General features: G+C 39.1%; 1 protein-coding gene and 1 pseudogene across 2 annotated transcripts in view; both read right to left on the bottom strand.

Annotated features, from left to right (window-relative positions):
• The window catches only part of MED13 (mediator complex subunit 13), a 124,331-nt gene that overhangs the window by 66,731 nt on the left and 34,538 nt on the right, over positions 1–23,062 (bottom strand). Inside the window, exons 4-9 of one of the 2 annotated variants that reach the window (XM_060203870.1) lie at positions 20,330–20,475; positions 18,954–19,151; positions 17,598–17,792; positions 16,783–16,945; positions 15,764–15,874; positions 4,833–5,516 (exon numbers count right to left, since the gene is read on the bottom strand). In XM_060203870.1, coding sequence (XP_060059853.1) covers positions 4,833–5,516; positions 15,764–15,874; positions 16,783–16,945; positions 17,598–17,792; positions 18,954–19,151; positions 20,330–20,475 — 1,497 coding nt within the window. Of the gene's footprint in view, positions 1–4,832; positions 5,517–15,763; positions 15,875–16,782; positions 16,946–17,597; positions 17,793–18,513; positions 18,770–18,953; positions 19,152–20,329; positions 20,476–23,062 lie in introns of those variants that run through there. The other variant, XM_060203871.1, reaches the window with a different exon arrangement.
• Positions 2,057–2,178, bottom strand: LOC132542181 (U2 spliceosomal RNA; annotated as a pseudogene).

Genomic DNA, 23,062 nt, shown 5'->3' with positions numbered 1-23,062 from the left:
TGTGGTATTTACCTAACTCATATTGCAATATAAAACTAAGATTCTACTTAAAGGTAAATTATGACACAATAAATGTTGGTAACTAGTGTAACCAAAACAATACTCAGTAAGAGGCATAAAAACTTAAAAACATTACCCATTTATTCAACCTATTTTTTTTCTATTCTGTGAAGCAGAAAACTCTGGTGACCAGGAATCAGTAGGAGAATGTCCTTTACATAATCATGACCCAGCACCACTCTACTCAGCATGCTACCTTTCTACATTATGTTTCTTCATTCTCATTCTTAATCAGTAAGAAAAATATCAAAAAATTTAGAGCATATTCTAAGTTAAGATGTATTCATTTTTGGGCGGGGGTAGACAGCATGGTTATGCAAAGAGACTCTCATGCTTGAGGCTCCATAGTCCCAGGCTCAGTCCCTCGCATCGCCATAAACCAGAGCTGGGCAGTGCTCTGGGAAAAAAAAAAAAGTATTAATGTCTAAGAATCTTAAATTCACTTATATGTAGATGCTCATGCACACAAACATCCAATCCACGTATTTAAGGCTATAATTTGAACTCATAAACTCAGGATATAATGTGCCCGTAAAAACCCATTCAAGTTTTTAAAACTGAAAATGTTTATACCACATTATTACATACATTAAATAAGAACTACAAAAAAAAAATCAAGTTTTAAAATCTTAAAAGTAAGCTAGGGCTATACTGTCAATTCATGCAATTAAACGTTTAACTGCTAAATGTCTACTACTGTGTCTAGGATTGTTCTAGGGGTTATTCTAGAGGAATAAAGCAGTAAAGTAGAACAAGTGCACAGAGTCCTTGCCCTCATAGAGCTTACATTCTAATAAGCAAAAGACCATAAACAAACACAATTTCAGGTAATTACATACATATATACACACACATGTATGTATATATAAAATAGTATTGGAAAATATATAAAAGCAGTATACAGGATAAACAGTAATTTTGGCATCAAAAAGAAGCCACAGTTTAGACAGAATGGTCACATTCTGAGGACTGACTACCTCCTATGACTAACTTCTGAAGAGGACTAAGTAAGGAAAATTTGCTGTTTATTTCCCCCCTCTGTAATAAAATTCTAAAGGCCATGAGGGAAGAGCTTCACTTTATGAAGGAGTAGTAAGAATGTTGTTATGGCTGAATGAGGATATAGACAGTAAAGTTATTTAAGAATGAAAGAAGTAACTAGGTATGGAACTGGAGAACTTTACAGATGAAGAGAAATAAGTTAGAGTTTTACTCCAAGTATAACAAGAAATTACTGATAGGTTTTTAAGAAATGTATAACAATATTTAATTTACAATGATCAATTTGACTGCTGTGTAGAGAATATATGTAGAGAAGTATGGAAATAGAGATAACAGTTTTCCATCAAGAGCTGAGGCTAGCTCAGACTTTCATATTACATTTGACAGGATAAGATTAAAAACTTTCAAGATAGGCTGGAGAAAGAGCTCACTTGGATAGTGTGCTGCTTTGCCATGTGTGCGACCCAGGTTTGAGGACAATCCCCATGGTACTGAAGGAAGCTTCGGCGATGCAGTCTCTTCCACTCTCTCTACCTCTCTGTCTCTATGAAAGAAGGAAAGCAGAAAGGAAGGGAGGTAGGGAGGGAAGAAAAGGAAAAAAAAAAAAAAAAAAGGGAGTCGGGCGGTGGCGCAGCAGGTTAAGCGCACGTGGCGCAAATCGCCAGGACCTGCGTAAGGATCCCAGTTCGAGCCCCCGGCTCCCCACCTGCAGGGGAGTCGCTTCACAAGCGGTGAAGCAGGTCTGCAGGTGTCTGTCTTTCTCTCCTCCTCTCTGACTTCCCCTCCTCTCTCCATTTCTCTCTGTCCTATCCAAGAACAACGACATTAATAACCACTACAATGTTAAACAACAAGGGCAACAAAAAGGAAAATAAATAAATAAAAACTTAATTAAAGAAAAAAAACTCATGGCAAAAATAAGTAAATAAAATCTTTCACGATTTATTTACCAAACATCTTTTGCTTTTCAAGAGACCCACTGATTAATCATTATATAAGCTAGTTGTCTTCTATAATCATAATATCTTGAAATTCCTCAATTTTAATTCCAGATACATTTTAAACTGATAAGAACAGATACTACACTTGATCTTAGCCAAAAGGCCAAGAAGCGATCCCAGATACATTTTAATCAGGAAAAAAAAAAATCGCACTAGAATACTTCAAAGTGGTTCAAGATGTACACACTTGTATCTATTAAAGTAATAGTCATGTGTCAGGGAGATAGCATACCAAACTTTATGCCTAAAGTCCCAGAGGCCCCAGGGTCTATTCCTGACACCACCAATATCACAGCTGAAAAGTGCTTTACTCAGTCTGTCTTTCTCACACACAAATAAAAATAAAATTTACAAATAATCTATACTTTTAAAATAATAAATCTCTAAATCTCTAAAAATAGGGGAAATGAGAGGCTTGAAACAGATGAGAGCTTTTACTTACTATCAAATAAAGGTTAGTGTAGAAAATTTGAGAATAACTAAATAGGAGAGCCAAACTGCCTAGAAAACAAGAAAATTCCTAGACTTCTATCTCTAAACAGAACTAAAAAAATAAGAGCTGTTAAGAAAAAGGGAGAGTCCCTTTTCTAAGGAAAAAATCAATAGCTACCAAATTCTGAAGGCCAGAATGTGTTACCTTCTTTATTCTATAATTTTATTTTTATTTATTTTTTTTCCTCCTCCAGGGTTATTGCTGGGCTCGGAGCCTGCACCATGAATCCACCGCTCCTGGAGGCCATTTTTCCCCCCTTTTGTTGCCCTTGTTGTAGCTTCGTTGTGGTTATTATTATTGCCCTTGTTGACGCAATTCGTTGTTGGATAGGACAGAGAGAAATGGAGAGAGGAGGGGAAGACAGAGAGGGGGAGAGGAAGATAGACACCTGCAGACCTGCTTCACCGCCTGTGAAGCGACTCCCCTGCAGGTGGGGAGCCGGGGGCTCGAACCGGGATCCTTACGCCATTCCCTGCGCTTTGCGCCACATGCGCTTAACCCACTGCGCCACCGCCCGACCCCCTATTCTATAATTTTAAGGATACAGCCTTCCTTCCAAAACACTCCCTAATCCATTGTCATAAAGGAAAGTATAAACTGCTACATGTTACATAGTATATACTAACACGTTTATTTACTATCAAAGATGGGCCAATCAATAAGGCTGTGCCAATCTATAAAGTTTCCTATTAATTCTATTCCCCCTAATCTAAAAGCTACGGAGGGAAAATAACATAACAAAAGGTAAGAGAAGTAACACAGGAAAGAAAAGATCCAAACCAAGTAATTCTTAAAAAAATTAAATTTCTAAAAAGAATTTCTAAAAAGAGCTTGGGGTGTGTGTTTGTAGACCAAGAAAAAAGTATTAGTGTTTCAACAGGACTGGGGATACTAGGAAGTGGTCCAGCAGGTGGCACAGTGGATAAGGCATTGGATTGTCAAGCATGAGGTCCTGAGTTCAATCCCTGGTATCACATGTACCAGAGTGATGTCTGGTTCTTTCTGTTCTTTCGCTCTCTCCTCCTATCACTCCAATCAATCTTAAAAAAAAAAAAAAAAAAAGATGAAGAAGAAAGAAAGGAAGAAAAGAAGAAAAAGAAATTCAACATCTGAATTACAGAAATCCCCAAAAGAAAGGAGGGTGGGGGTGGGGAATGGAGATACTATCCTAGAAAAGAGAATTTTCTAGTGATAAGACAAAACAAGTTTCAAATTGAACAGTTCTTCTCAACACCCAGTACAAGGATTGAACAAAAGATCACTATAACCCATACATATTATTGTGAAACTTCAAATGGCACATATAACTAACAAATGTAAATAAAACATAGGAAAGTAAAGGGAGAGCCAGGAAAAAACAACAACAACAACAACAAAAAAAAACCAAACCAAAAAAACCCATTATATTTGCCCCAAGTAAGTCATAAAGTTAACACTGCAGGCAAACAACAGAATGAAGGTACCTGTCACGTATATGTTAACTAGTAAGATTAAGAGGCAGAATATACAAAGAATAAATCAGGGGTGGATAAGGAAAAGAACAATTGACTAATTAATATATTTCACAAGAGAAGAAATCTAAATACCAAATAAACATTCTAAGTGGTACTTAACCTCAGTGGGGATTTGGAAAGTAAATACAAAGACAACAAGACTAACTTTTGTACACAGATTAGCCAAATAAAAAAGTCTCAAATACTGAGAAAAATGTAGAGTAGTAGCCATCCTCATATTCTGCTGGTTAATAAGGGTACAAACTGGTAGAGTATGAAGATCTTGGGGGAGGGGTCTTAATGTTGAAAATGGACATACCAGCAATTCCACTTTTATATGTATGCCCTAGAAAAATTATCTACAAATGTACAAGGGAAATTAGTTCACTATAGCATCCTTAAATAACTATAGAGCAATTAAAATAACTTACTAGAGCTATCTGTATAAAAACATGTACAGAAACAATAAATACCAAATTCAGGACAATGGAAGGAAGAACAGAGGAAGAAAATAGTACATAGGAGTTCTAATTGTATGCAAATTCCTTAAGTTGGCTGGTGGGAAAGTGTTATTTTCTCCATTTTTTTTTTTTGTGACTAAAGTATTTCATAATAAAGAGGTTCCCTGAAGAAAAAACAGTAAATAAATCATATAAAATCAAAACTCAAAGGATTTACTGTTGTAAATCCTACCATAGAAACAACTCTGGAGTCCTATTATGAAGATTTTACATAATCCCTACCCTTAAATTATAAAGGACTATTAAAAACAAACATACATACTCTGTAACTGATGTTACATTTTCCTGTCCAAAAGGTCCAACTGGATCATCCTTGAATTTATCACTTGGAAGTTGAGGTGGTAAAAACTCTACATCTTTTTTCTTTGGGACCTTGTAATACTTCCAGGCTACAGTAGCTTCATCTTCTTCCAAGTTTACTGCGGTGCCAACATATACTGTAGGTTCTACAGATTCCTGAAATTGAGCTGGGAAAGACTGGGATAAATTGTCTATCCTATCTTCCATTGGTTTAGAAGGAACCAAGGGATCTGGTGTTGGCATTTGATAAAAATTTTGACTTTGAGGAGTAGAAGGTGTTTTAGTCACTCCTTCATCAACCGCATCACATGGGTGAGGACTAAGTGGGGGTGGCTGAGGTGAGTTTGTCATTTCGGTTCCATGCATCTGAGGAGTCTTTGCTACATCATTAGTTCGGATGTTTGAAAATCTAACTTGACTGTCTGAAGCAGAGATCACAAGTCTTTGGCTTGCTGAATCTGTATCCATGCCAACATCATCGCTAATAGAAACACGGTGGTGAAAAGGAGTCAAGGGACGTTTCTGTGGCTTTTCACTCTTTTCTTGCTTTTCATTGGTCTTGTGCTTAGGAAGTACTTGTTGCTGCTGATTTAAAGATGGTACCTGACCTTGTTGTCCAGGATTTCTTAGTTTGAGATTTTTATGCCTAAAGAAATTGAAAGAAAAGTTAAAAACTTATACTACTATCATATCAAAGCATAAGTTGAAACTCATAAATCTCACAAAAAAATTACATATAATCCTTTATTTACTTATTTTTAAACAAGAGAACTCACTGATCAGTTCTGGCTTATGGTGGTACTTCAGACTGAATCTAGGACCTTGGAGGTTTAGGCATGAAAGCTATTTGCATAACCACTATGATATCTTCACAGCTTACTGCATATAATCTTAAAGGTATGTTTTTTAACATTAAAAAAAAAAAACTTTGGGTGCCAGGTGGTGGCACACCTGTTTGAGTGCATACATTACAGTGCTCAAGGACCCACGTTCAAGTCCCCATCCCCACCTACAAGAGGGAAGCTTCATGAGTGAAGAAGGGCTGCAGGTGTCTCCGTCTCTCTCTCCCACCTCGCCCTTCCCTCTCAATTTCTGTCTCTATCAAGGAAAAATGCAAAAATATAAAATAATAATAAACTTTGTCCAGTCACTTAAAAATAAGAACACATAGAAAAATCTCACAAAAACCAATATCCTCATGTTTAACAGTTGTGATTAAAAGAGCTGAAGATGACTTCCCTTACATAATCTAAATATTTTAGTATTTGAGTAGATACAAGATTCCTACTATTTTATGAGACAGTATAAGGCGTTAAATCTATTAATTTACAAATGTATTTTATAATTTATAATTAGTAACTGTTATAAATTGATGACTTGACAGGTCAGTAATTTTTACAATCCTCTATAAAGTGTCTAAAAAACTTATTATATTCAACTGATTTAAGTCTGGATAGTGCTGAATTTGATTGATTATGGGGCCCCACACCATACCTACAAATAAAGCGTTTCTGCTACAATGGTTTCTTTTAGCTAATTAAAATTAAGCTAGGATTCCATATTTCCTTGAGAACCTTGAGAGTATGGAATCTATATATTTTTATCTTTTTCCCTCAGCGCAAGCTTAACTGCACTACATTCCTTTACCTAACCAATCACATCCCTTTGTGAGTCAATAAGGAGCACATGGATAAAGTGCATCCCAGACAGACTATCTATCATGCAACAAACATAAGAAAATATCAAGTCACTCAAATAGTTCACTTGGATAATGTGCTGCTTTGCCATGTACACAACCCAGGTTTGAACCCAGTGCCTATTGAATTGAAGCTTTGATGGAAGCTTTGGTTCGGTCGTTTTTCACTGTCTCATGGTCTCCACCAGCAAGAGGGTGGGGGGCAGGGGTGGAAAGGAAGAGAGGAGCAGGAGGAGGGACAGCAGTAGTAGCAGGAAAGAAAAGTGGCCCTTTACTAAGGAACAAAATAGAACTAGCCATTCTGTTGACAGCTGGGGATTGCTTTAAGAGAAACACCTGATTCTTCATCAATAGCAAGTCTGGCAGTGGTCACATCAAAGATGGCATTTATAAGATTCATCTGGACTCGCATTCTTGAAGCAACTGGTAAGAATAATCCCCTTCACGGGGGTCGGGCAGTAGCGCAGCGGGTTCAGAACACCTGGTGTGAAGCGCAAGGACCAGCTCAAAGATCCCAGTTTGAGACCCCGGCACTCTACCTACAGGGGGAGGTCACTTCACAAGCGGTGAAGCAGGTCTGCAGGTGTCTGTCTTTCTCTCACCCTCTTTGTCTTCCCCATCTCTCTCAATTTCTCTGTCCTATCCAACAACAATGACAGCAATTAACTAATAATAAAATGCATATCCCTCTTTAAACTAAATCTTTTTTTAATTATCTTTATTTATTGGATAGAGACAGTCAGAAATAGAGAGGAAGGGAGAAACAGACAGGGAGAGAGACAGAAAGACACGTGCAGCTCTGCTTCACCACTTGCAAAGCTTTCCTCCTGCAGGTGGGGACTGGGGCCCAAACCTGGGTGCTCGCACACTGCAACATATGCGCTCAACCAGGTGTGCCACCACCTGTCCCTTGCTAAAATAAATCTTTTTTAAAGCACTTCTAAAAATATTTATTTTCCCTTTGTTGCCCTTTTTTTTTTTTACTGTTGTTATTGTCGTTATTGTTGTTGTCATCGTTGTTAAATAGGAAAGAGAAATGGAGAGAGGAGGGGAAGACAGAGGGAGAGAGAGAGAGAGATACCTGCAGACCTGCTTCACCACTTGTGAAGTGACTCCCCTGTAGGTGGGGAGCCAGGGGCTCAAACCGGGATCCTTACGGTGGTCCTTGTGCTTTGTGCCACGTGCACTTAACCCGCTGCTTTACTGCCCGACCCCCTAAAATAAATCTTTAAAAAAAAACAAAATATAAACAGAAGTGAGACAACCTAGAATTCCTTTGACTAGTAGGATTGAAACCACAAGGTGAGATGTAGCGGTTTCACGAGGTCATAGAAATTTGGAATGCTGTGAGAGCCACACAGCAGGACCTACTTTGATAACTGGGCCACTAGAAGTAGATGTTAATGAAATACAGAGCTGCTGCTGGAGCAGGTTCAGAAACAGTATGGAGAAATAATTTCTCCCCAGCTCTTATCAACCAGTTTTCTGTTGTCAGATTCGAATTGTACACCTGTCAATTATATTAATCATGTTTGGGAGAAATGTAGAAATAAGGGTGCCTAGAAAATATAACTTTTGGCAATACAAAGTAAAACGGGAAAGGTAGGGATAGAGCTAACAACAAACTGGCTGAGAATGTGTGCATTAATGCAGGAGCCAGATACACACAATGCATTTCAATGTGTTTCAAGCCTTACTAAAGTAAATGAGAGGAGGATAGTGGTTAGAGCCCCCGGCTCCCCACCTGCAGGGAGTCGGTACACAAGCAGTGAAGCAGGTCTGCAGGTATCTATCTTTCTCTCCCACTCTCTGTCTTCCCCTACTCTCTCCATTTCTCTGTTCTATCCAACAACAGCAATGGCAAGAAGGGCAAACAAAAATGGGAAAAAATGGCCTCCAGGAGCAGTGAATTCGTGGTGCTGGCACTGAGCCCCAGCAATAACCCTGGAGGCAAAAAGGGGGGGGGGGAATAAGAGAGCCAGATTTAGGGGTAGAGATGCTGATATAGGGAGGATAATTAAGGAAGGAACATTAAATACAAAGTGCAATAAATAGTTTAGTGGTCTGAGGAATGGTGCAGGTCCCGAGTTAAATCCCTGGCAGCATATGTACCAGAGTAATGTCCAGCTCTTTCTCCTCCTATCTTTCTCATCAATCAATAAATAAAATCCTAAGATGAGAAAAAGAGAGAGAGGGTGAGAGAATTAAAAAGGGCCAGGTGGTGGCCCACAGGTGAAGCATACCTATTACTATGTGCAAGGACCTAGGTTCGAGCCCCCACTCCCTACATGCCGGGGGGGTGCTTCATGAGCAGTGCCACAGGTCTACAGGTGTCTGTCTATCTTTCTCTCCCTAGCTATCTCCCCACTCCTCTCAATTTCTCTGTTCTGTCCAAAAAAAGAAAAATTCAAAATGGCTGCTGGGAGTGGTGAATTCGTCATGCAGACACAGAGCCCCAGCAATAACCCTGGTGGCAAGAAAAAAAAAAAGGTCGTAAGAGTTGGTTGATAATAATGCAATATAAGGAGGCCGACTGGTAACACTGTGGGTTAAGCGTACGTGGCGTGAAGTGCAAGGGCCTGCACAAGGATCCCGGCGCAAAGATCCCAGTTCAAGGCCATGGCTCCCTACCTGCAGAGGGATCGCTTCACAAGTGGTGAAGCAGGCCTGCAGGTCTCTTTCTCTCCCCCTCCTCTCTTGATTTCTCTCTGTCCTAGCCAACAATAGGAATAGCAGCAACAACAATAACAACAGGGCAACAAAATGGAAAAAATGGCCTTCAGGAGCAGTGGATTCATAGTGCAGGCAACGAGCCCCAGCGATAACCCTGGAGGCAGAAAAAAAATGCAACATAGGAAAAGAAAAATTGAACATGAATGAACTCAATTAATAACTACATGTGATTTAGTTGCTACCACTCTATTCCCTTAAGACACAAAAATGTGGTTTGGGAGGTGGCGCAGTAGATAAAGCACTGGACTCTTAAGCATGAAGTCTGTAGTTCAGGCCCCAGTAGCACATGTACCAGAGTAATGTCTGGTTCTTTTTCTCTTCCTATATTTCTCATTAATACATAATAAATTTTTTTAAAAGACACAAAAATATTGAAACCAGACCAACTAGTAACACTATAATTGACTATATATATATATTCAACTAAAAGGAAAAACTATACATACTTCAATTTAAATCAAAGGTCAAAGGAAAACATATCAAAAGGTAAGAGGGATACAGGGTTGGGATACAGCTCACTTGGTAAAGTACATGCTTTGCCATATGCCAAAGCCCAGGTTCAAGTCCATGTCCCTGGCCACATGATAGCACCATGCAAGGGTGAAATGGGAAAGGCTCATAAGTAGTGGAGTAGTGCTATGGTGATTCTCTTCTCTTATCCTCTATGTTGAAAAAAGAAAAGGGGAAAAAAAAAGAGAGTCCACCAGAGGTTGTGGAAAATCTGGGGGGGGGGGGGGGACACCAAGAAAGGCTGAAAAACCAGGCCTCTTGTGTGAAGCAGGCACACTGTGAATACAGAAGAAAACTTGAAAGAAACTTAGAGCTATACCAGTGAACACACAAATAAGAGCAAAGTAATTTGTAGTTTTAGTGACCTAGAAAGATGGTCAAACTAGTCACAACATTCTCTTAAGCCAAAGCCTAACTTGTCCAGAAAAATTAAGCTATTTAATATTTAACTCTCTTATTCTATGAAAAAATGAGGAATCTGGAGATAAAAGGTTTAAAGCTATCTCTCTATAGCATCATCAAAGTATAAGATGAAGCAGCAAATGCTAGTGCAGAAACAGAAGTACTTCTGTACATCCTGAAGATCTAGTTAAAATCACTCTGAAGGTGGCTACAACATACAACAGATTTTCAATGCAGTCAAAAACAATCTTGTGTTGGAAGAAGATACCATCCAGGACTCTCACAGTTGGAGAGAAGTCAAAGTTTGTTTTCAAAGAGTTTCAAAGGACAGGTTGGCTCTCTAGTTTGTCACTAATATAACTGGCGACTTTTAAAATTGGAAGTCAATGCTCACTTACTATTCTGAAGACCATAAAACCTGTCTTCTATAATTGGAAGAATAAAGATGGAAGGATAGCATATATTTACATCTGTGACTGCTCTGGTAGAAAACCTTCGGGAAAGAATTTACAGGTGGTAGTGCAGTGGGTTAGGCACACATGGTGCAAAGCGCAAGAACCGGCTAAGGATCCCAGTTCGAGTCCCCGGCTCCCCACCTGCAGGGGAGTCACTTCACAGGCAGTGAAGCAGGTCTGCAGGTGTCTATCTTACTCTCCCCCTGTTCCCCATCTGTCTCCACTTCTCTCTGTCGTATCCAACAATGACATCAACAACAATAATAACTACAACAACAATAAAAAGACAAGGGCAACAAAAAGGGGAAATAAATAAATATTAAAAAATTAAAAAAAAATTTACCACCTAGATGCTAATCAAGAACATTTCTGGTCCATGGTAAGACGTCAAAGTGTTAATATTGAAGCAGGGGAAGTAGCCCAGAAGCAGTCTGTAGGGCTTGTATAGATGATGTCCTAGATTCAATACCTAGTACTGAATAAGCTAGAATGACGCTCTCCCTGTATCAAAAAAGTAACTTCCAAAATGACACTATTAATAGGAGTTTGGAAAAAGTTCACTCTAATCCTTGATTTTTTTTTGGCTCCAGGGTTATTGCTGGGGCTTGGAGCCTGCACCACAAATTTATTGCTCCTGGAGGCTATTTTTTCCCCTTTTGCTGCCCTTGTTTTATAGTTGTTGTGGTTATTATTATTGTTGTTACTGATGTCGTTGTTGTTGGATAGGATAGAGAAATTGAGAGAGGAGGGGAAGACAGGGGGAGACAAAAGACAGACACCTACAGACCTGCTTCATAACTTGTGAAGCTATCCCCCTGCATGTGGGGAGCCAGGGGCTCCAACCAGGATCCTTATGCTGGTCCTTGTGCTTCACCTGCTATGCTATTGCCGGACACCCCTTAAGAGAGATTTTAAGGGGTTCAAGAAGTAACTGCAGTTGTGACAAAAGTAATGAAAGAACAAGTAGAACCTGAAGATGCAACTGATTTCCCAAAATTTCATGATAAACTTTTACAATAAGCAGTTTACTTCTTATGGATTAGAAATAGGTTCAGGTGAGAAAATGGTTTCTGGAGATGGAATCAATTCCTGGTGATGGTTCTGTAAACACAGTTGAAATGCCAACTAAGTACATAGAATATTAGATAAACTTTATTGATAAGAGTGGTTGAGGAGAAGTTTGACTCCAATTTTGAAAGAATTCCTACTGTGGGTTAAATGCTATCAAACAGCATCATATTCTACATAGAAATGTAATAATTTCTTTTGCTTCACCGCTTGTGAAGTGACTCCTCTGCAGGTGGGGAGCCGGGGACTTGAACCGGGATCCTTACACCAGGGTCCTTGCGCTTTGCGCCACGTGCACTGAACCCATGCGCTGAAACCACTGCACTACTGCCCGACCCCCTCCAATGCAGTAATTTCTTTGCTGTCTTAAGAAATTGCTTTAAAAAAATATGCAGGGGTAGATAGCATAATAGTTATGCAAAGTGTCTCTCAAGTCTGGGGTTCCAAAGTCTAGATTAGAGAAGATCAGATAGACAGACAGACAGACAGAGAAGAATTGCTAAAAAAATAAAAGAAACTGCTACTAGAGGGGCCTGGTGGTGGCACATCTGGTTAAGTACACACATTACAATGTGCAAGGACCTAGGTTCAAGCCCCTGGTCTCTACCTGCAGGGGGAAAACTTCAGTAGTGGTGAAACAGGGCTACAGGTGTCTGTTTCTCTCCCTCCCTAAACTCCCTCTCCCCTCTCAATTTCTTTGTGTCTATCTAATAATAAATAAAAATTGCTACTGGGCTGGAAAAACAGACCAACAGTAGTCAAAGCTAAGCAGTGCTGTGCTTTTTTCACACATTAGAAGGAGCAAGAGGAAAAGAATAAAGTGTCATCTCATTGCCACAGGGCATGACCTTACAGGACTTCAGTTCTTCCCAAGATTTTTTATAGCTACAAGACAGGTATACTCCAAGACTCATTTGTCTGTCCAGGCAGTAATGGTAGCTATAAGGCCATGAGAAAGGCAGTGGGCCCGAAGACTTTTCTCTTCCAAGCCTGTCCCTGTCCCTGCTCGCCCACTCGTACCTAGCCTTCACATCCCACACCCCACCTAGTATAGTATAGATGGCACCTACTGCTCGACTATGCTATGTTCATTATTCACTGGCCCCTCTTTTTTCTTTGTCTCCACGGTTATTGCTGCACTACGAATCTACAGATTCTGGCAGCCATCTGTTTGTTTCTTCTATTTTATTCATAGGACAGAAAGAAACTGAGAGGGGGAGGGGACACAGAGACACTTGCAGATTTCCTTCACCACTTGTGAAGTGTCCCCCCCCACAGGTGAAGAGCAAGGGTTTGAACCCGGGTCCCAGTGCATGGTACTATGTGTGCTTAACTGGGTGTGCCACCCACCTCCCCCACCAACCCCTCTGTAACCTATTCCTATTTTTGTTTTCCTACTCTGCGTTTTTGTTAAACAACTCTTGGGAGAGTATGTATAATTTCACTCCCAGGGGCTAGGTAGTGGCATGCCTGGTTGAGCACACGTTATAATGCACAAGGACACAGGTTTGAGCCCCTGGTCCTCACCTGCAGGGAGAAGATTTGCAAGTAGTAAAGCAGTGCTGTAGGTGTCTGTCTCTCTCCCTACCCCTTCTTGATTTCTGACAGTCTCTATCCAACAAATAAAGATAATTATAATTCCACTCCCTTTCACACCACTGTTTGGTGGAAGAAAGTAGAGTGGTAGAAATATAGTGGTGGTGGGAAAAGTCTTTCATTCTGAAAGATAAAATTTTAAATGTAAAAAGAAAAATAAATTACCCAACCATCACCTTCATGAGGCACCAGCCATCAACAGTGGCAAGATTCTCAACCAGTAAAGATTACAGTTACCTGAAGATGATGATAGCAATTATTTTTAGCAATAACATATTTTAACTATCTGGATTTTTAATATGTAACGATATCACACAGTTAACAGACCAAAGTACAGGAAGCCATTAAAAATAAGAGTCATTTATCAATGAGAATATCAGAGTATCACTCTGACATATCCAGTTCTGGGAATCAGACTTGGGACCCTAGGATGGGATGATGGCACTATGCTCCCAGGATCAATACCAGGCTCCACCATAATTTTGAGCTGAGCAGTGTTATGGTCAAAAAACAAAAGCAAAACAAACTAAGGACCTTGCTTTCAAGTCCTGTACTCTACTGAAGAGCCACCTCTCATGCTGCATGCAAATAATCTTTATATGAACTGGAAAAGAAAAACAAACCAAAAACTAAACAGCCAAAAAAAAAAAAAATCAACTTATGACTCACTTACTTTTGTTATTTGCTTTACTGTGGTCATCTATAACTGAACCTACAATTTCTCCAGTGTGTGCCTATATTCAATTGGAACAGCACTAATGTATTAATAAAAACCTTGGCTATGGTGGGAGAGATAGCATAATGGTTATGCAAAGACATATCAGAGTTCAATTCTCCACACCACCAGAAGCCAAGGCTGAGCAGTGCTCTCATCTAAAAGGGGGAGGGGGGGAGTAAGGGTCAGAGAAAGGAGGGGAAGAGTCAGAGGACATGGGGGGATGAGGGGGAGAAAAAGAAAGAAACAAGAAAAACTTTGGCCAGAAATTGAGAGGGGGTAGGGGAAGACAGAGGGAGAGAGAAAGAGACATCTGTAGCACTGCTACACGACTTGCAAAGCTTTCCCCCTACAAGTGGGGACCAGGGGCTCAAACTCAGGTCCTTGCGCATTGTAAAATGTGAGCTCAACCAGTGCACCACCACCCAGCAGCTCCAAAATTTTTGTATATAGTGTTTCATCTTTTCTTTTTTTGTTGTTTTTTATTTTTTTATTAAGAACCCCTGGGAGAAGTACGATGGAACAGAGCCATCTAAGAACACTTTTCTCAAAAGACTTGTTTGATTTTTGTTGTTATGAGGGCTTCACCACTCCTTGCATATTTTTTCTCATAAAAACACCACAGAACTCTAGCTTCTTCCAGTGGGGTGAAGATCAGGCCCAAACCTGAGTTGTAAGCTTGGCAAAGCAGGCGTGCACCCTCTCAGATTAGCTATTTTGCTATAGGCCCTAGACTTCTGTGCACTTTCTACCGTAGAGATGTTATATAAGCCATAATCCAGTGTAAAATTCTACTTTATTTAGCTGTGATATGAAGCTCCATTTTTTTTTAAATTTTTGATTGCCACCAGTTAGCACTGGGGCTCACTGCCTGCATGATGCATCACCACTCCCAATGGCTTTTCTTCTCTGCAGATGGGGACCAGAGGCTTAAACCTGGATCCCTACTTATAGTAATGTATGTACTCTACCAGGTATGTCACTGCTGCCACCACCCCTCCCCCCCTTGCCAAATCCATCTCTGGTAACCATGTAAGAGCTAAGGCATACATCTGGATGCGCTTTAGCTCAAAATTACTACATTTATTTCTTTTCTTAAAAAAGTTTCTCCCCAAGCGCGCGTGGCACGAAGCGCAAGGACCAGTGTAAGGATCCTGGTTCGAGCCCCTGGCTCCCCACCTGCAGGGAAGTAGCTTCACAGGTGGTGAAGCAGATCTGCAGGTGTCTATCTTTCTCTCCCCCCCTCTGTCTTCCTCTCCTCTCTCCATTTCCCTCTGTCCTATCCAACAACAACAACATCGGTAACAACAGCTACAGCAATAATAAAAAGACAACAAGGGCAACAAAAGGGAAAATAATAAAATCTTTAAAAAAAGTTTCTCCCCATGTAGGTTCAATTATAGAAAATTGAAAAATGTTACGCAAGTACAAATTACTGTATCTACTGGCGACTATAAAACATTAATTCCCCAATAATGAAATAAAAAGTTTCTCTCCCCGCCCCCCAAAAAAAAGGTTATGTAAATTACTTCAAACTAAGTGGGGTTTAGGTACTTTATTGAAGTAAGAAAGTACTACATATATATACATACATATATATATATATATATATATATATATATATATATATACACACACACACACACACACACACATACATACACACGCATATACATATACACACAACAATCACAATCAGCTAGGGGAAAAAAATATACCTCAAACAGCTGCAGTTTGTTCTTTGTGTGGCTTCAACAAAATCCCAAGATGCTACTTTATCAGCAATCTCTTCTTCACATAGACCACTTGATGAAGCTGAGTACTTCCTCCTAAGATTTGAAATCATGAAATTCTTTAGAATTCATAAAATTTTCTGCAACCCACAATTAAAGCATTAAAATTGAATGCTAAATACTTTTTTTTGGGGTATGCTCTGATGGCTTCATGCCTCAGTAATTAATTCTACTGCTTTGGATGGGCTATTTTTTTTCTTTCTTCTAGGTAGACAGTGAGGGAGAGGGAGACATCACAGCAAGGCTCTACCACTGATAAAGCTTACCCTTGCATGTGGTGGTCAGGGAGGACCAAACTCATGTCCCAAACCATAGGAATGAGCTTTTTATTTATTTTAAAATAATTTATTTATTTTATTGATAGGACAGAGAAACTGAGAGGAGGAGGGAGAGAGACAGTAAGACACTTGCAGTACTGCTTCATCATTTATGAAGCTTTCCCCCTGCTGATGGGGTCCAGCGTTTTGAACTTAGGTCCTTGTGCAAGGCAATGTGTGCACTTAACTGAATGTGACAATGCCAGGCCCTAGGAATGAGCTTTTTAAATTAGTCAAGTAGGGAGCTGGGCGGTAGCACAATGGGTTAAGCACACATGGTGGAAAGCGCGGACCGGCATAAAGATCCCGGTTGCAGCTCCTGGCTCCCCACCTGCAGGGGTTCATTTCACAGTCAGTGAAGCAGGTCTGCAGGTGTCTGTCTATCTTTCTCTCCCCCTGTCTTCCCCATCTCTCTTGATTTCTCTCTGTCCTATCCAACAACAATAACAACAACAACAACAACAAACAAGGGCAACAAAAGGGGAAAATTATATAAATATTTTTAAAAAATTAGTCAAGTAACAGTTCTCTTCACTTTATTTTTTGTTCTGTGAATACTTCAAATCTTCCACATTCATTAGTAATTATCAGCATGCAATGTCTAAACTTCTAAACAAAGATACTTACTTGTTCTGTGCTCTGTTCATATTACATTCCTGCCAAACTCTATCCACCACATGATTTGCTAACTTTTGGGGTATTTTCCCACCATGGTGGCTAGTACTGTCAGAACTGAAGCCATCAGATACTGAAGAAAATTTGATCCACTTCTGAGCAGACTGAGGATCAACTGTAAACAAACAAAAATAGGCTGTAAGAAAACAGAGGTAGATTCAAAGTAGCAAATTAATTTGTAATGTGTGTTCATCCCAGTGAACCATCACCCAGCACCCAGCAATTTTTATTTGTAAAACAACTTATTCCAGCCATCTGATAATCATATTCATTTGGAAGTAAAAGAAAGGCTAGGGCAGTGTTTGATTCCCTAACTTGAACTCAATGCCAGTTACATAAGACTGTCCACAGGGGCTGAGTGGTAGCACACGTTACCACACACAAGGACCAAGGTTCAAACTACCAGTCCCTACCTAAAAAAAGTGCCTTTCGTTTTGGGGAAAAAGCACTGAATATTTAGAGTTGATCACCACTCCCAGTGGCCTTTCTTCTCTGCAGATGGGGACCAGAGGCTTACACCTGGCTCCTTGTGCATAGTAGTGTATGCATTCTACCAGGTATGCCACTGCTGCCCACATGTCTGTAGCATGTTATTAAATGCTTCAGGAAAGATCAGTGTTTGTGAATGGCTTCACATTAGAGAGGTTGATAAAGAAAATGTTAACATTTTGGGGATGGGGATGATTAAATTCATTGTAGCATATCTGCAAACTCTTCAATAAGCTAAAAATTATCACCTGAAATAATGAAACAAATTAATGTAATACCTGTTTGAACTTCTTCAGGAGATGTAGGTGGTGTGAGAGTAACCGAAGACATAGCAGGATCCCTAGCAGAAGCAGGCACTTGGTGGACACCCAAACAAGAAGCTGAACAGTGAGAAGCTCCCACAGAACTAGGAGTAGGAATGTCTGACTGAGGAACTAGAACAAAGCATGCTGGATAGATCATTCGAACACCAGCTAAAAAGAAAGTGGGGGAGGGGGAATGGGGAAGGACAATCAATTACTCTTGTAATTGTAGGATTGGTTTCACTCAAAAATCCTGTAATGGAAAAGCAAATAAAATACAACCACATTTCTTTATTACTAATACAATTTTTTTATAAATACGTGTTCTTCTGGCATAAGGTGTTTCTAGAAGAAACCACAAGAAGCTGTTAGTAGTGATTACTTTCAATGGGGGAAATTATGGGGGGCTTCTTTCTTTTTGTACTATTTAGCAGTAAATGTGTACTACTTAAAATAATTCCTTATTTGCAATTTTATTCACAAGGTTAACAGATACTAGAATTATGGGTCATTTTCTGTTTTATTCATTATATAACTCTATTTAAAAACCTAGTAAATGTTTGTGTTTCCTCTACTTTTGATTATCAAAATCTGGCAATAACTTATTAAAACTGAATATGGGTATTTTTTTTTTTAATCAGGCACCCACATACAGCGATCTTCATACAGAACATCACTAAAACCATTCCACGAAATAGTGCTACAGATCCTAATCTCAATTATCTGTTCAATATATATCTCACACATTATCAATGTGGAGTATACATCTCTAATCCACTGTTAAGCTAGACTCCGGCACATTCTAACAAGAGCTTTAAACGTGCTTGTGTGGTCAATGTAGCTTCTCTTCTATCCTCTGCCTTGAAACTGCCATGTCCCAAATATAATTTACCTGGTTAACTTGTGTCCTGGGTCTGAATGAGAAGATAAACAGAATGAAGTCCCAATGACTTTGGCTTGACCAAGTGAATAGTTTTGTCTAATGGAGTACGAGTAGATGTAATATACATCATTTATCTTAGGAGAAGCTTTTAATACACTTGTATAGTTAGATTCAGTCCCTATTAATTCTATGTTCTTGTAAAAACAACACGTCCCAGATAGTGGATACTCCTTGAACTTAGGCTGCAGAATGAGAAGATACAAGGAGACAAACCAGAACCAAGCTGCAACCCTGATGTAATATGAGTTGCAAATAGAAAGTATTAAGTGTTTGGTTGAAAAAAAAAAAAAGTTTGATTGAAACCCCTTAGATATTAGAGTTGCTTATTATTCAACACAATCTAATACATTATATTCATTTTATAATTAATTAATAATCAGGTCCCATACCAACAAGAACTTCTACTGCAGCCAAGGAATCATCTTCCCAATCCATATCTTCCTGTTTTTCTTCAAACACCTCTTTCAAGCAAGATGAAATAGGATAGAATTGTTTCCATTCACCTATCAATTTTTTTGTAGCTGAATCAGACATCTTGAACGCTTGTCCTGTGAGAGTGCCATTTAGTCCAAATGGGCTTAAGATAACTAGAAATTAAAAAAAAAAAAAAAGATTAACTAGAAATCTAAAACAGACATCAAATAAATGGCTAAAGACTGTTAACTTAAGATCACATTCAACAATACAGCAATTAATTGTGCAATTAAAAAAAAACATTCCAGAGGGAGTACCATCGTTGTGAAAATAAAATGCAATGCTGAATATATTATTAAAAGTGTTAAAATTATGTCGAATCTCAAATCTCAAATGGCTAGAATTTAGAAAAGAACTAGAGTATTTGTGAATCACTTCAACTTTTCTTTTAATGCAACTAAGGAAAAACAATTTGAGAGAAAACAATGTGCATATGCAAATCTAAGTGCTTTTTATATACTGCTACAAATTTTAAAAGCAAACAGTAGAAATTACACTGCCAACCCTTAAGAACAAATCTGCAATCTTATAAAATTTCCTATAAAACTCAAACCAGTTTGTTACAAATTGTATCAAAAGTTCATTTTGTATTTAAAAATTGGCTATATGACCTGACATATAGGATGATCACAGAAACACACATACCTATCTGCTAAATGCTATTTAAAAGAACATTTTGAAGTATACTATTCCTATTTGAGAATGATTAAAGTAGAGCCATATTCTTTCATGACTTAATAACATTCTTGGGGGGAGAAGTCAACAATGTTATCACTAAGCTTAAAGATCACTAATCTCAAGATTGAAAAAAAAAATTCGGGGCCAGTGGTGGCGCACCTGATTGAACACACACACCACAGTGTGTAAAGAGCCAGGTTTGAGCCCCAGGGGGAAAGCTTTGCAAGTGGTGAAGCAGGGCTGCAGGTGTCTCTCTGTCTCTCCCCTGCCTCAATTTCTGGCTGTCTCTATCCAATAAATAAAGATAATAAAAAATTATAATATTTATTTATTTATTGGGTAGACACAGTCAGAAATCTAGAGGGAAGGGCACATAGGGAGAAAGACAGAGACACACCTGTAGCCTTGCTTCACCACTTGCAAAGCTTTTCCCCTGCCAGATGCAGACCAGGGGCTCGAACCTGGGTCTGTGCACATTATAACATGTGTGCTCAACCAGGTGTTCCACCTCCCAGCCTCAATCCCAACATTTTAAATTACCAACTTTAGTAAGAATTATCTTGAAACAACAAAAGATCAGTGGTCAAATACCCAAGTCAATAAAATAATGTACCTTGAAATGGGCTACTAGACTGCTGAGCAAGGGTGATATGTTCTTCACTAAGAAGGTATACAGGTTGATGTTGGTTAATTTCCACACTAGTACAAACATTGCTGTCTCCATGCAAGAAAAAGGTGAAAGAGCAGGACAAATGTTCACTAGTAAAGAAGAAAAAGCTATATTTTAGTGGTGATTAACTGCCCAGAGTAAGTTAACTTGCTTAAATTTATTACAAAGTTATACACAAAATATGCATTATCTTTAATATAGAAATTTTTATCTCATCAACCAAAAGAAACTAAGATGGATATGAGCAGAGATTTCATTGTAAAAAATGTTCTTGACAACACTGTTTATAACTAGAAGAAAAAGAAGTTGCAAGCAGCATAGCTAGTTAAACAAACTAGATATACCCACACATACAATTATATTATAGATACAATTTAAGGCATTCTAGCATCCAGTTACACACAAGATAGTGTATTTCACTGATATTAGATATGGTTGAGGGCAAAGCAGTGGCACATTCATCACTACATACAAAGACCCGGGTTTGAGCCTTTGCTCTCCACCTGCATGGGGGATGAATGAGTGGTAAAGCAGGGCTGCAGGTTTTTATCTTTCTCTCTCCCTTTCTATCTCCTTTCCCTCTCAATTTCTCTTTGTCCTGTCAAATAAAAATAGAAAGGAAAAGGAAAAAATGGCCACTGGAAGCAGTGGATTCGTACTGTAGGCAATAACCTGGTAAATAAAAGTTCCTAAGAGGAAAGCAAACATATCTTTGAGATAAAATTTAGAAATGTGAGTAGCCCAAAATGAATGAGGTTTTAAATTAAGAATCTACAACAAAAGTTCTTAAGTTTCTTCTCTATACATTTAGTTTAAGGATTCTACTTTAAAGCACTAGTTCAAAGCCTGCCTTCACCCTGGGTTCACTCTGCAGCACCAAAGAAACTCCATGGAGGGAGTCGGGCGGTAGCGCAGCGGGTTAAGCGCACGTGGTGCAAAGCACAAGGACCGACATAAGGATCCCGGTTCGAGCCCCCGGCTCCCCGCCTGCAGGGGAGTCGCTTCACAGGCGGTGAAGCAGGTCTGCAGGTGTCTATCTTTCTCTCCCCCCTCTATCTTCCCCTCCTCTCTCCATTTCTCTCTGTCCTATCCAACAACAATGACATCAATAACAACAATGATAACTACAATAATAAAACAACAAGGGAAACAAAAGGGAATAAATAAAATAATAAAAAAAGAAATAAAAAAAAGAAACTCCATGGAATGTGAAGCAGTTCTATATGCATGGCATTTCACTCATAAAAATCAAGATTAAAAAAAAACAAAACTGGGCCAGGGAGGTTGCTAAGCAACAGAGTACATGCATGTGAAAACTCAATTAACAGCCTCTCCATTATTTCTGGACACATAAAGTCTTAATAAATTAAAATAAAGCTACAGTGAAAGCAAAACTCTACCCAATAGAAATAAACAAATTTCTAGGTAGACAAGAAGTACATACAACAACAATAAAACAACAAGGACAACAAAAGGGAAAATAAATAATAAAAAAATTAAAAGAAAAAAGAAAAGTACAGACTATTTTTTAAAACACACATCAAATACATGAAATTAAAAAAGGGGGGGAAGATGACAAATAGAAAATAAGTTATGAAACAATTTCTTTCTCTTTTATCTTGGCTAGATACCGAGAGAAACTGAGAGGGAAGAGGAAGATAGGGAGACAGACATCTGCAGCAATATTTCAAGAATCATGAAGCCTTCCCCTGCAGGTTAAGAACCAGAGGCTTCGCGAAGCATAAGGACCGGCGTAAGGATACTGGTTCGAGCCCCAGCTCCCCACCTGCAGGGGAGTCACCTCACAAGTGGTGAAGCAGGTCTGCAGGTGTCTTATCTTTCTCTCCTCTCTGTGCTCCCCTTCTCTCTCCATTTCTCTCTGTCCTATCCAACAACGATGACATCAGTAACAACAATAACTACAACAAGGGCGACAAATGGTAATAAATAAATATTAAAAAAAAAAAAAGAAGAAGAAGAAGAAGAACCAGAGGCTTGAACCTCGGTACTTGAGTACTGTCATGTGTGAACCCTACCAGGTCCACCACTGCTCAGTCCGAACACTTTTTTCCTTCATGGTAAAGATAATAGCACACACTGCCTAGAGCTGATCAATCAGTTTACAGATAAAAGCATGTCTGGAATTAAAGCAGTAATCACCAGAAGAAGTAAACAAAACCTGATTACTTCCAGCAAATAAACTAGAATAACTGAATAAGAATCCTTAAATTTTCTTTTTTTATATATTTTATTTATTTATTAATGAGAGTATAGAAGGAGAGAGAAAGAACCAAACATAACTCTGGTACATGTGCGGCCGGGTACTGAACTCAGGAACTCATGCTTGAGAGTCCAACTCGTTATCCACTGTACCACCTCCCAAACTACACAAAATCCTTAATTTTTCTAAATGTATAATACCATTCTATATTGCTCCAATCATATTACTTTCTTTTTGTCATCAGGGTCATTGTTGGGGTTCAGTGCCTACACAAGGACTCCATACCACTCCCAGTCGCCATTTTTTTCACTTTCTATACCCCCCAATAGGGAGCAACAGGAGAGTGACAGACCTGCAGCACTGCTGTATGCTCATAAAGCTTACCCTCTGGGGGTCAGGCGGTAGCGCAGCGGGTTAAGCACACATGGCGCAAAGTGCAAGGACTGGCAGGAGTA

The sequence above is a fragment of the Erinaceus europaeus genome, chromosome 12 (assembly GCF_950295315.1).
Source record: "Erinaceus europaeus chromosome 12, mEriEur2.1, whole genome shotgun sequence".
Lineage (NCBI taxonomy): Eukaryota > Metazoa > Chordata > Mammalia > Eulipotyphla > Erinaceidae > Erinaceus > Erinaceus europaeus.
Note: the sequence above shows the minus strand (reverse complement) of the source record. Positions and strands in the feature narration are given on the sequence as shown.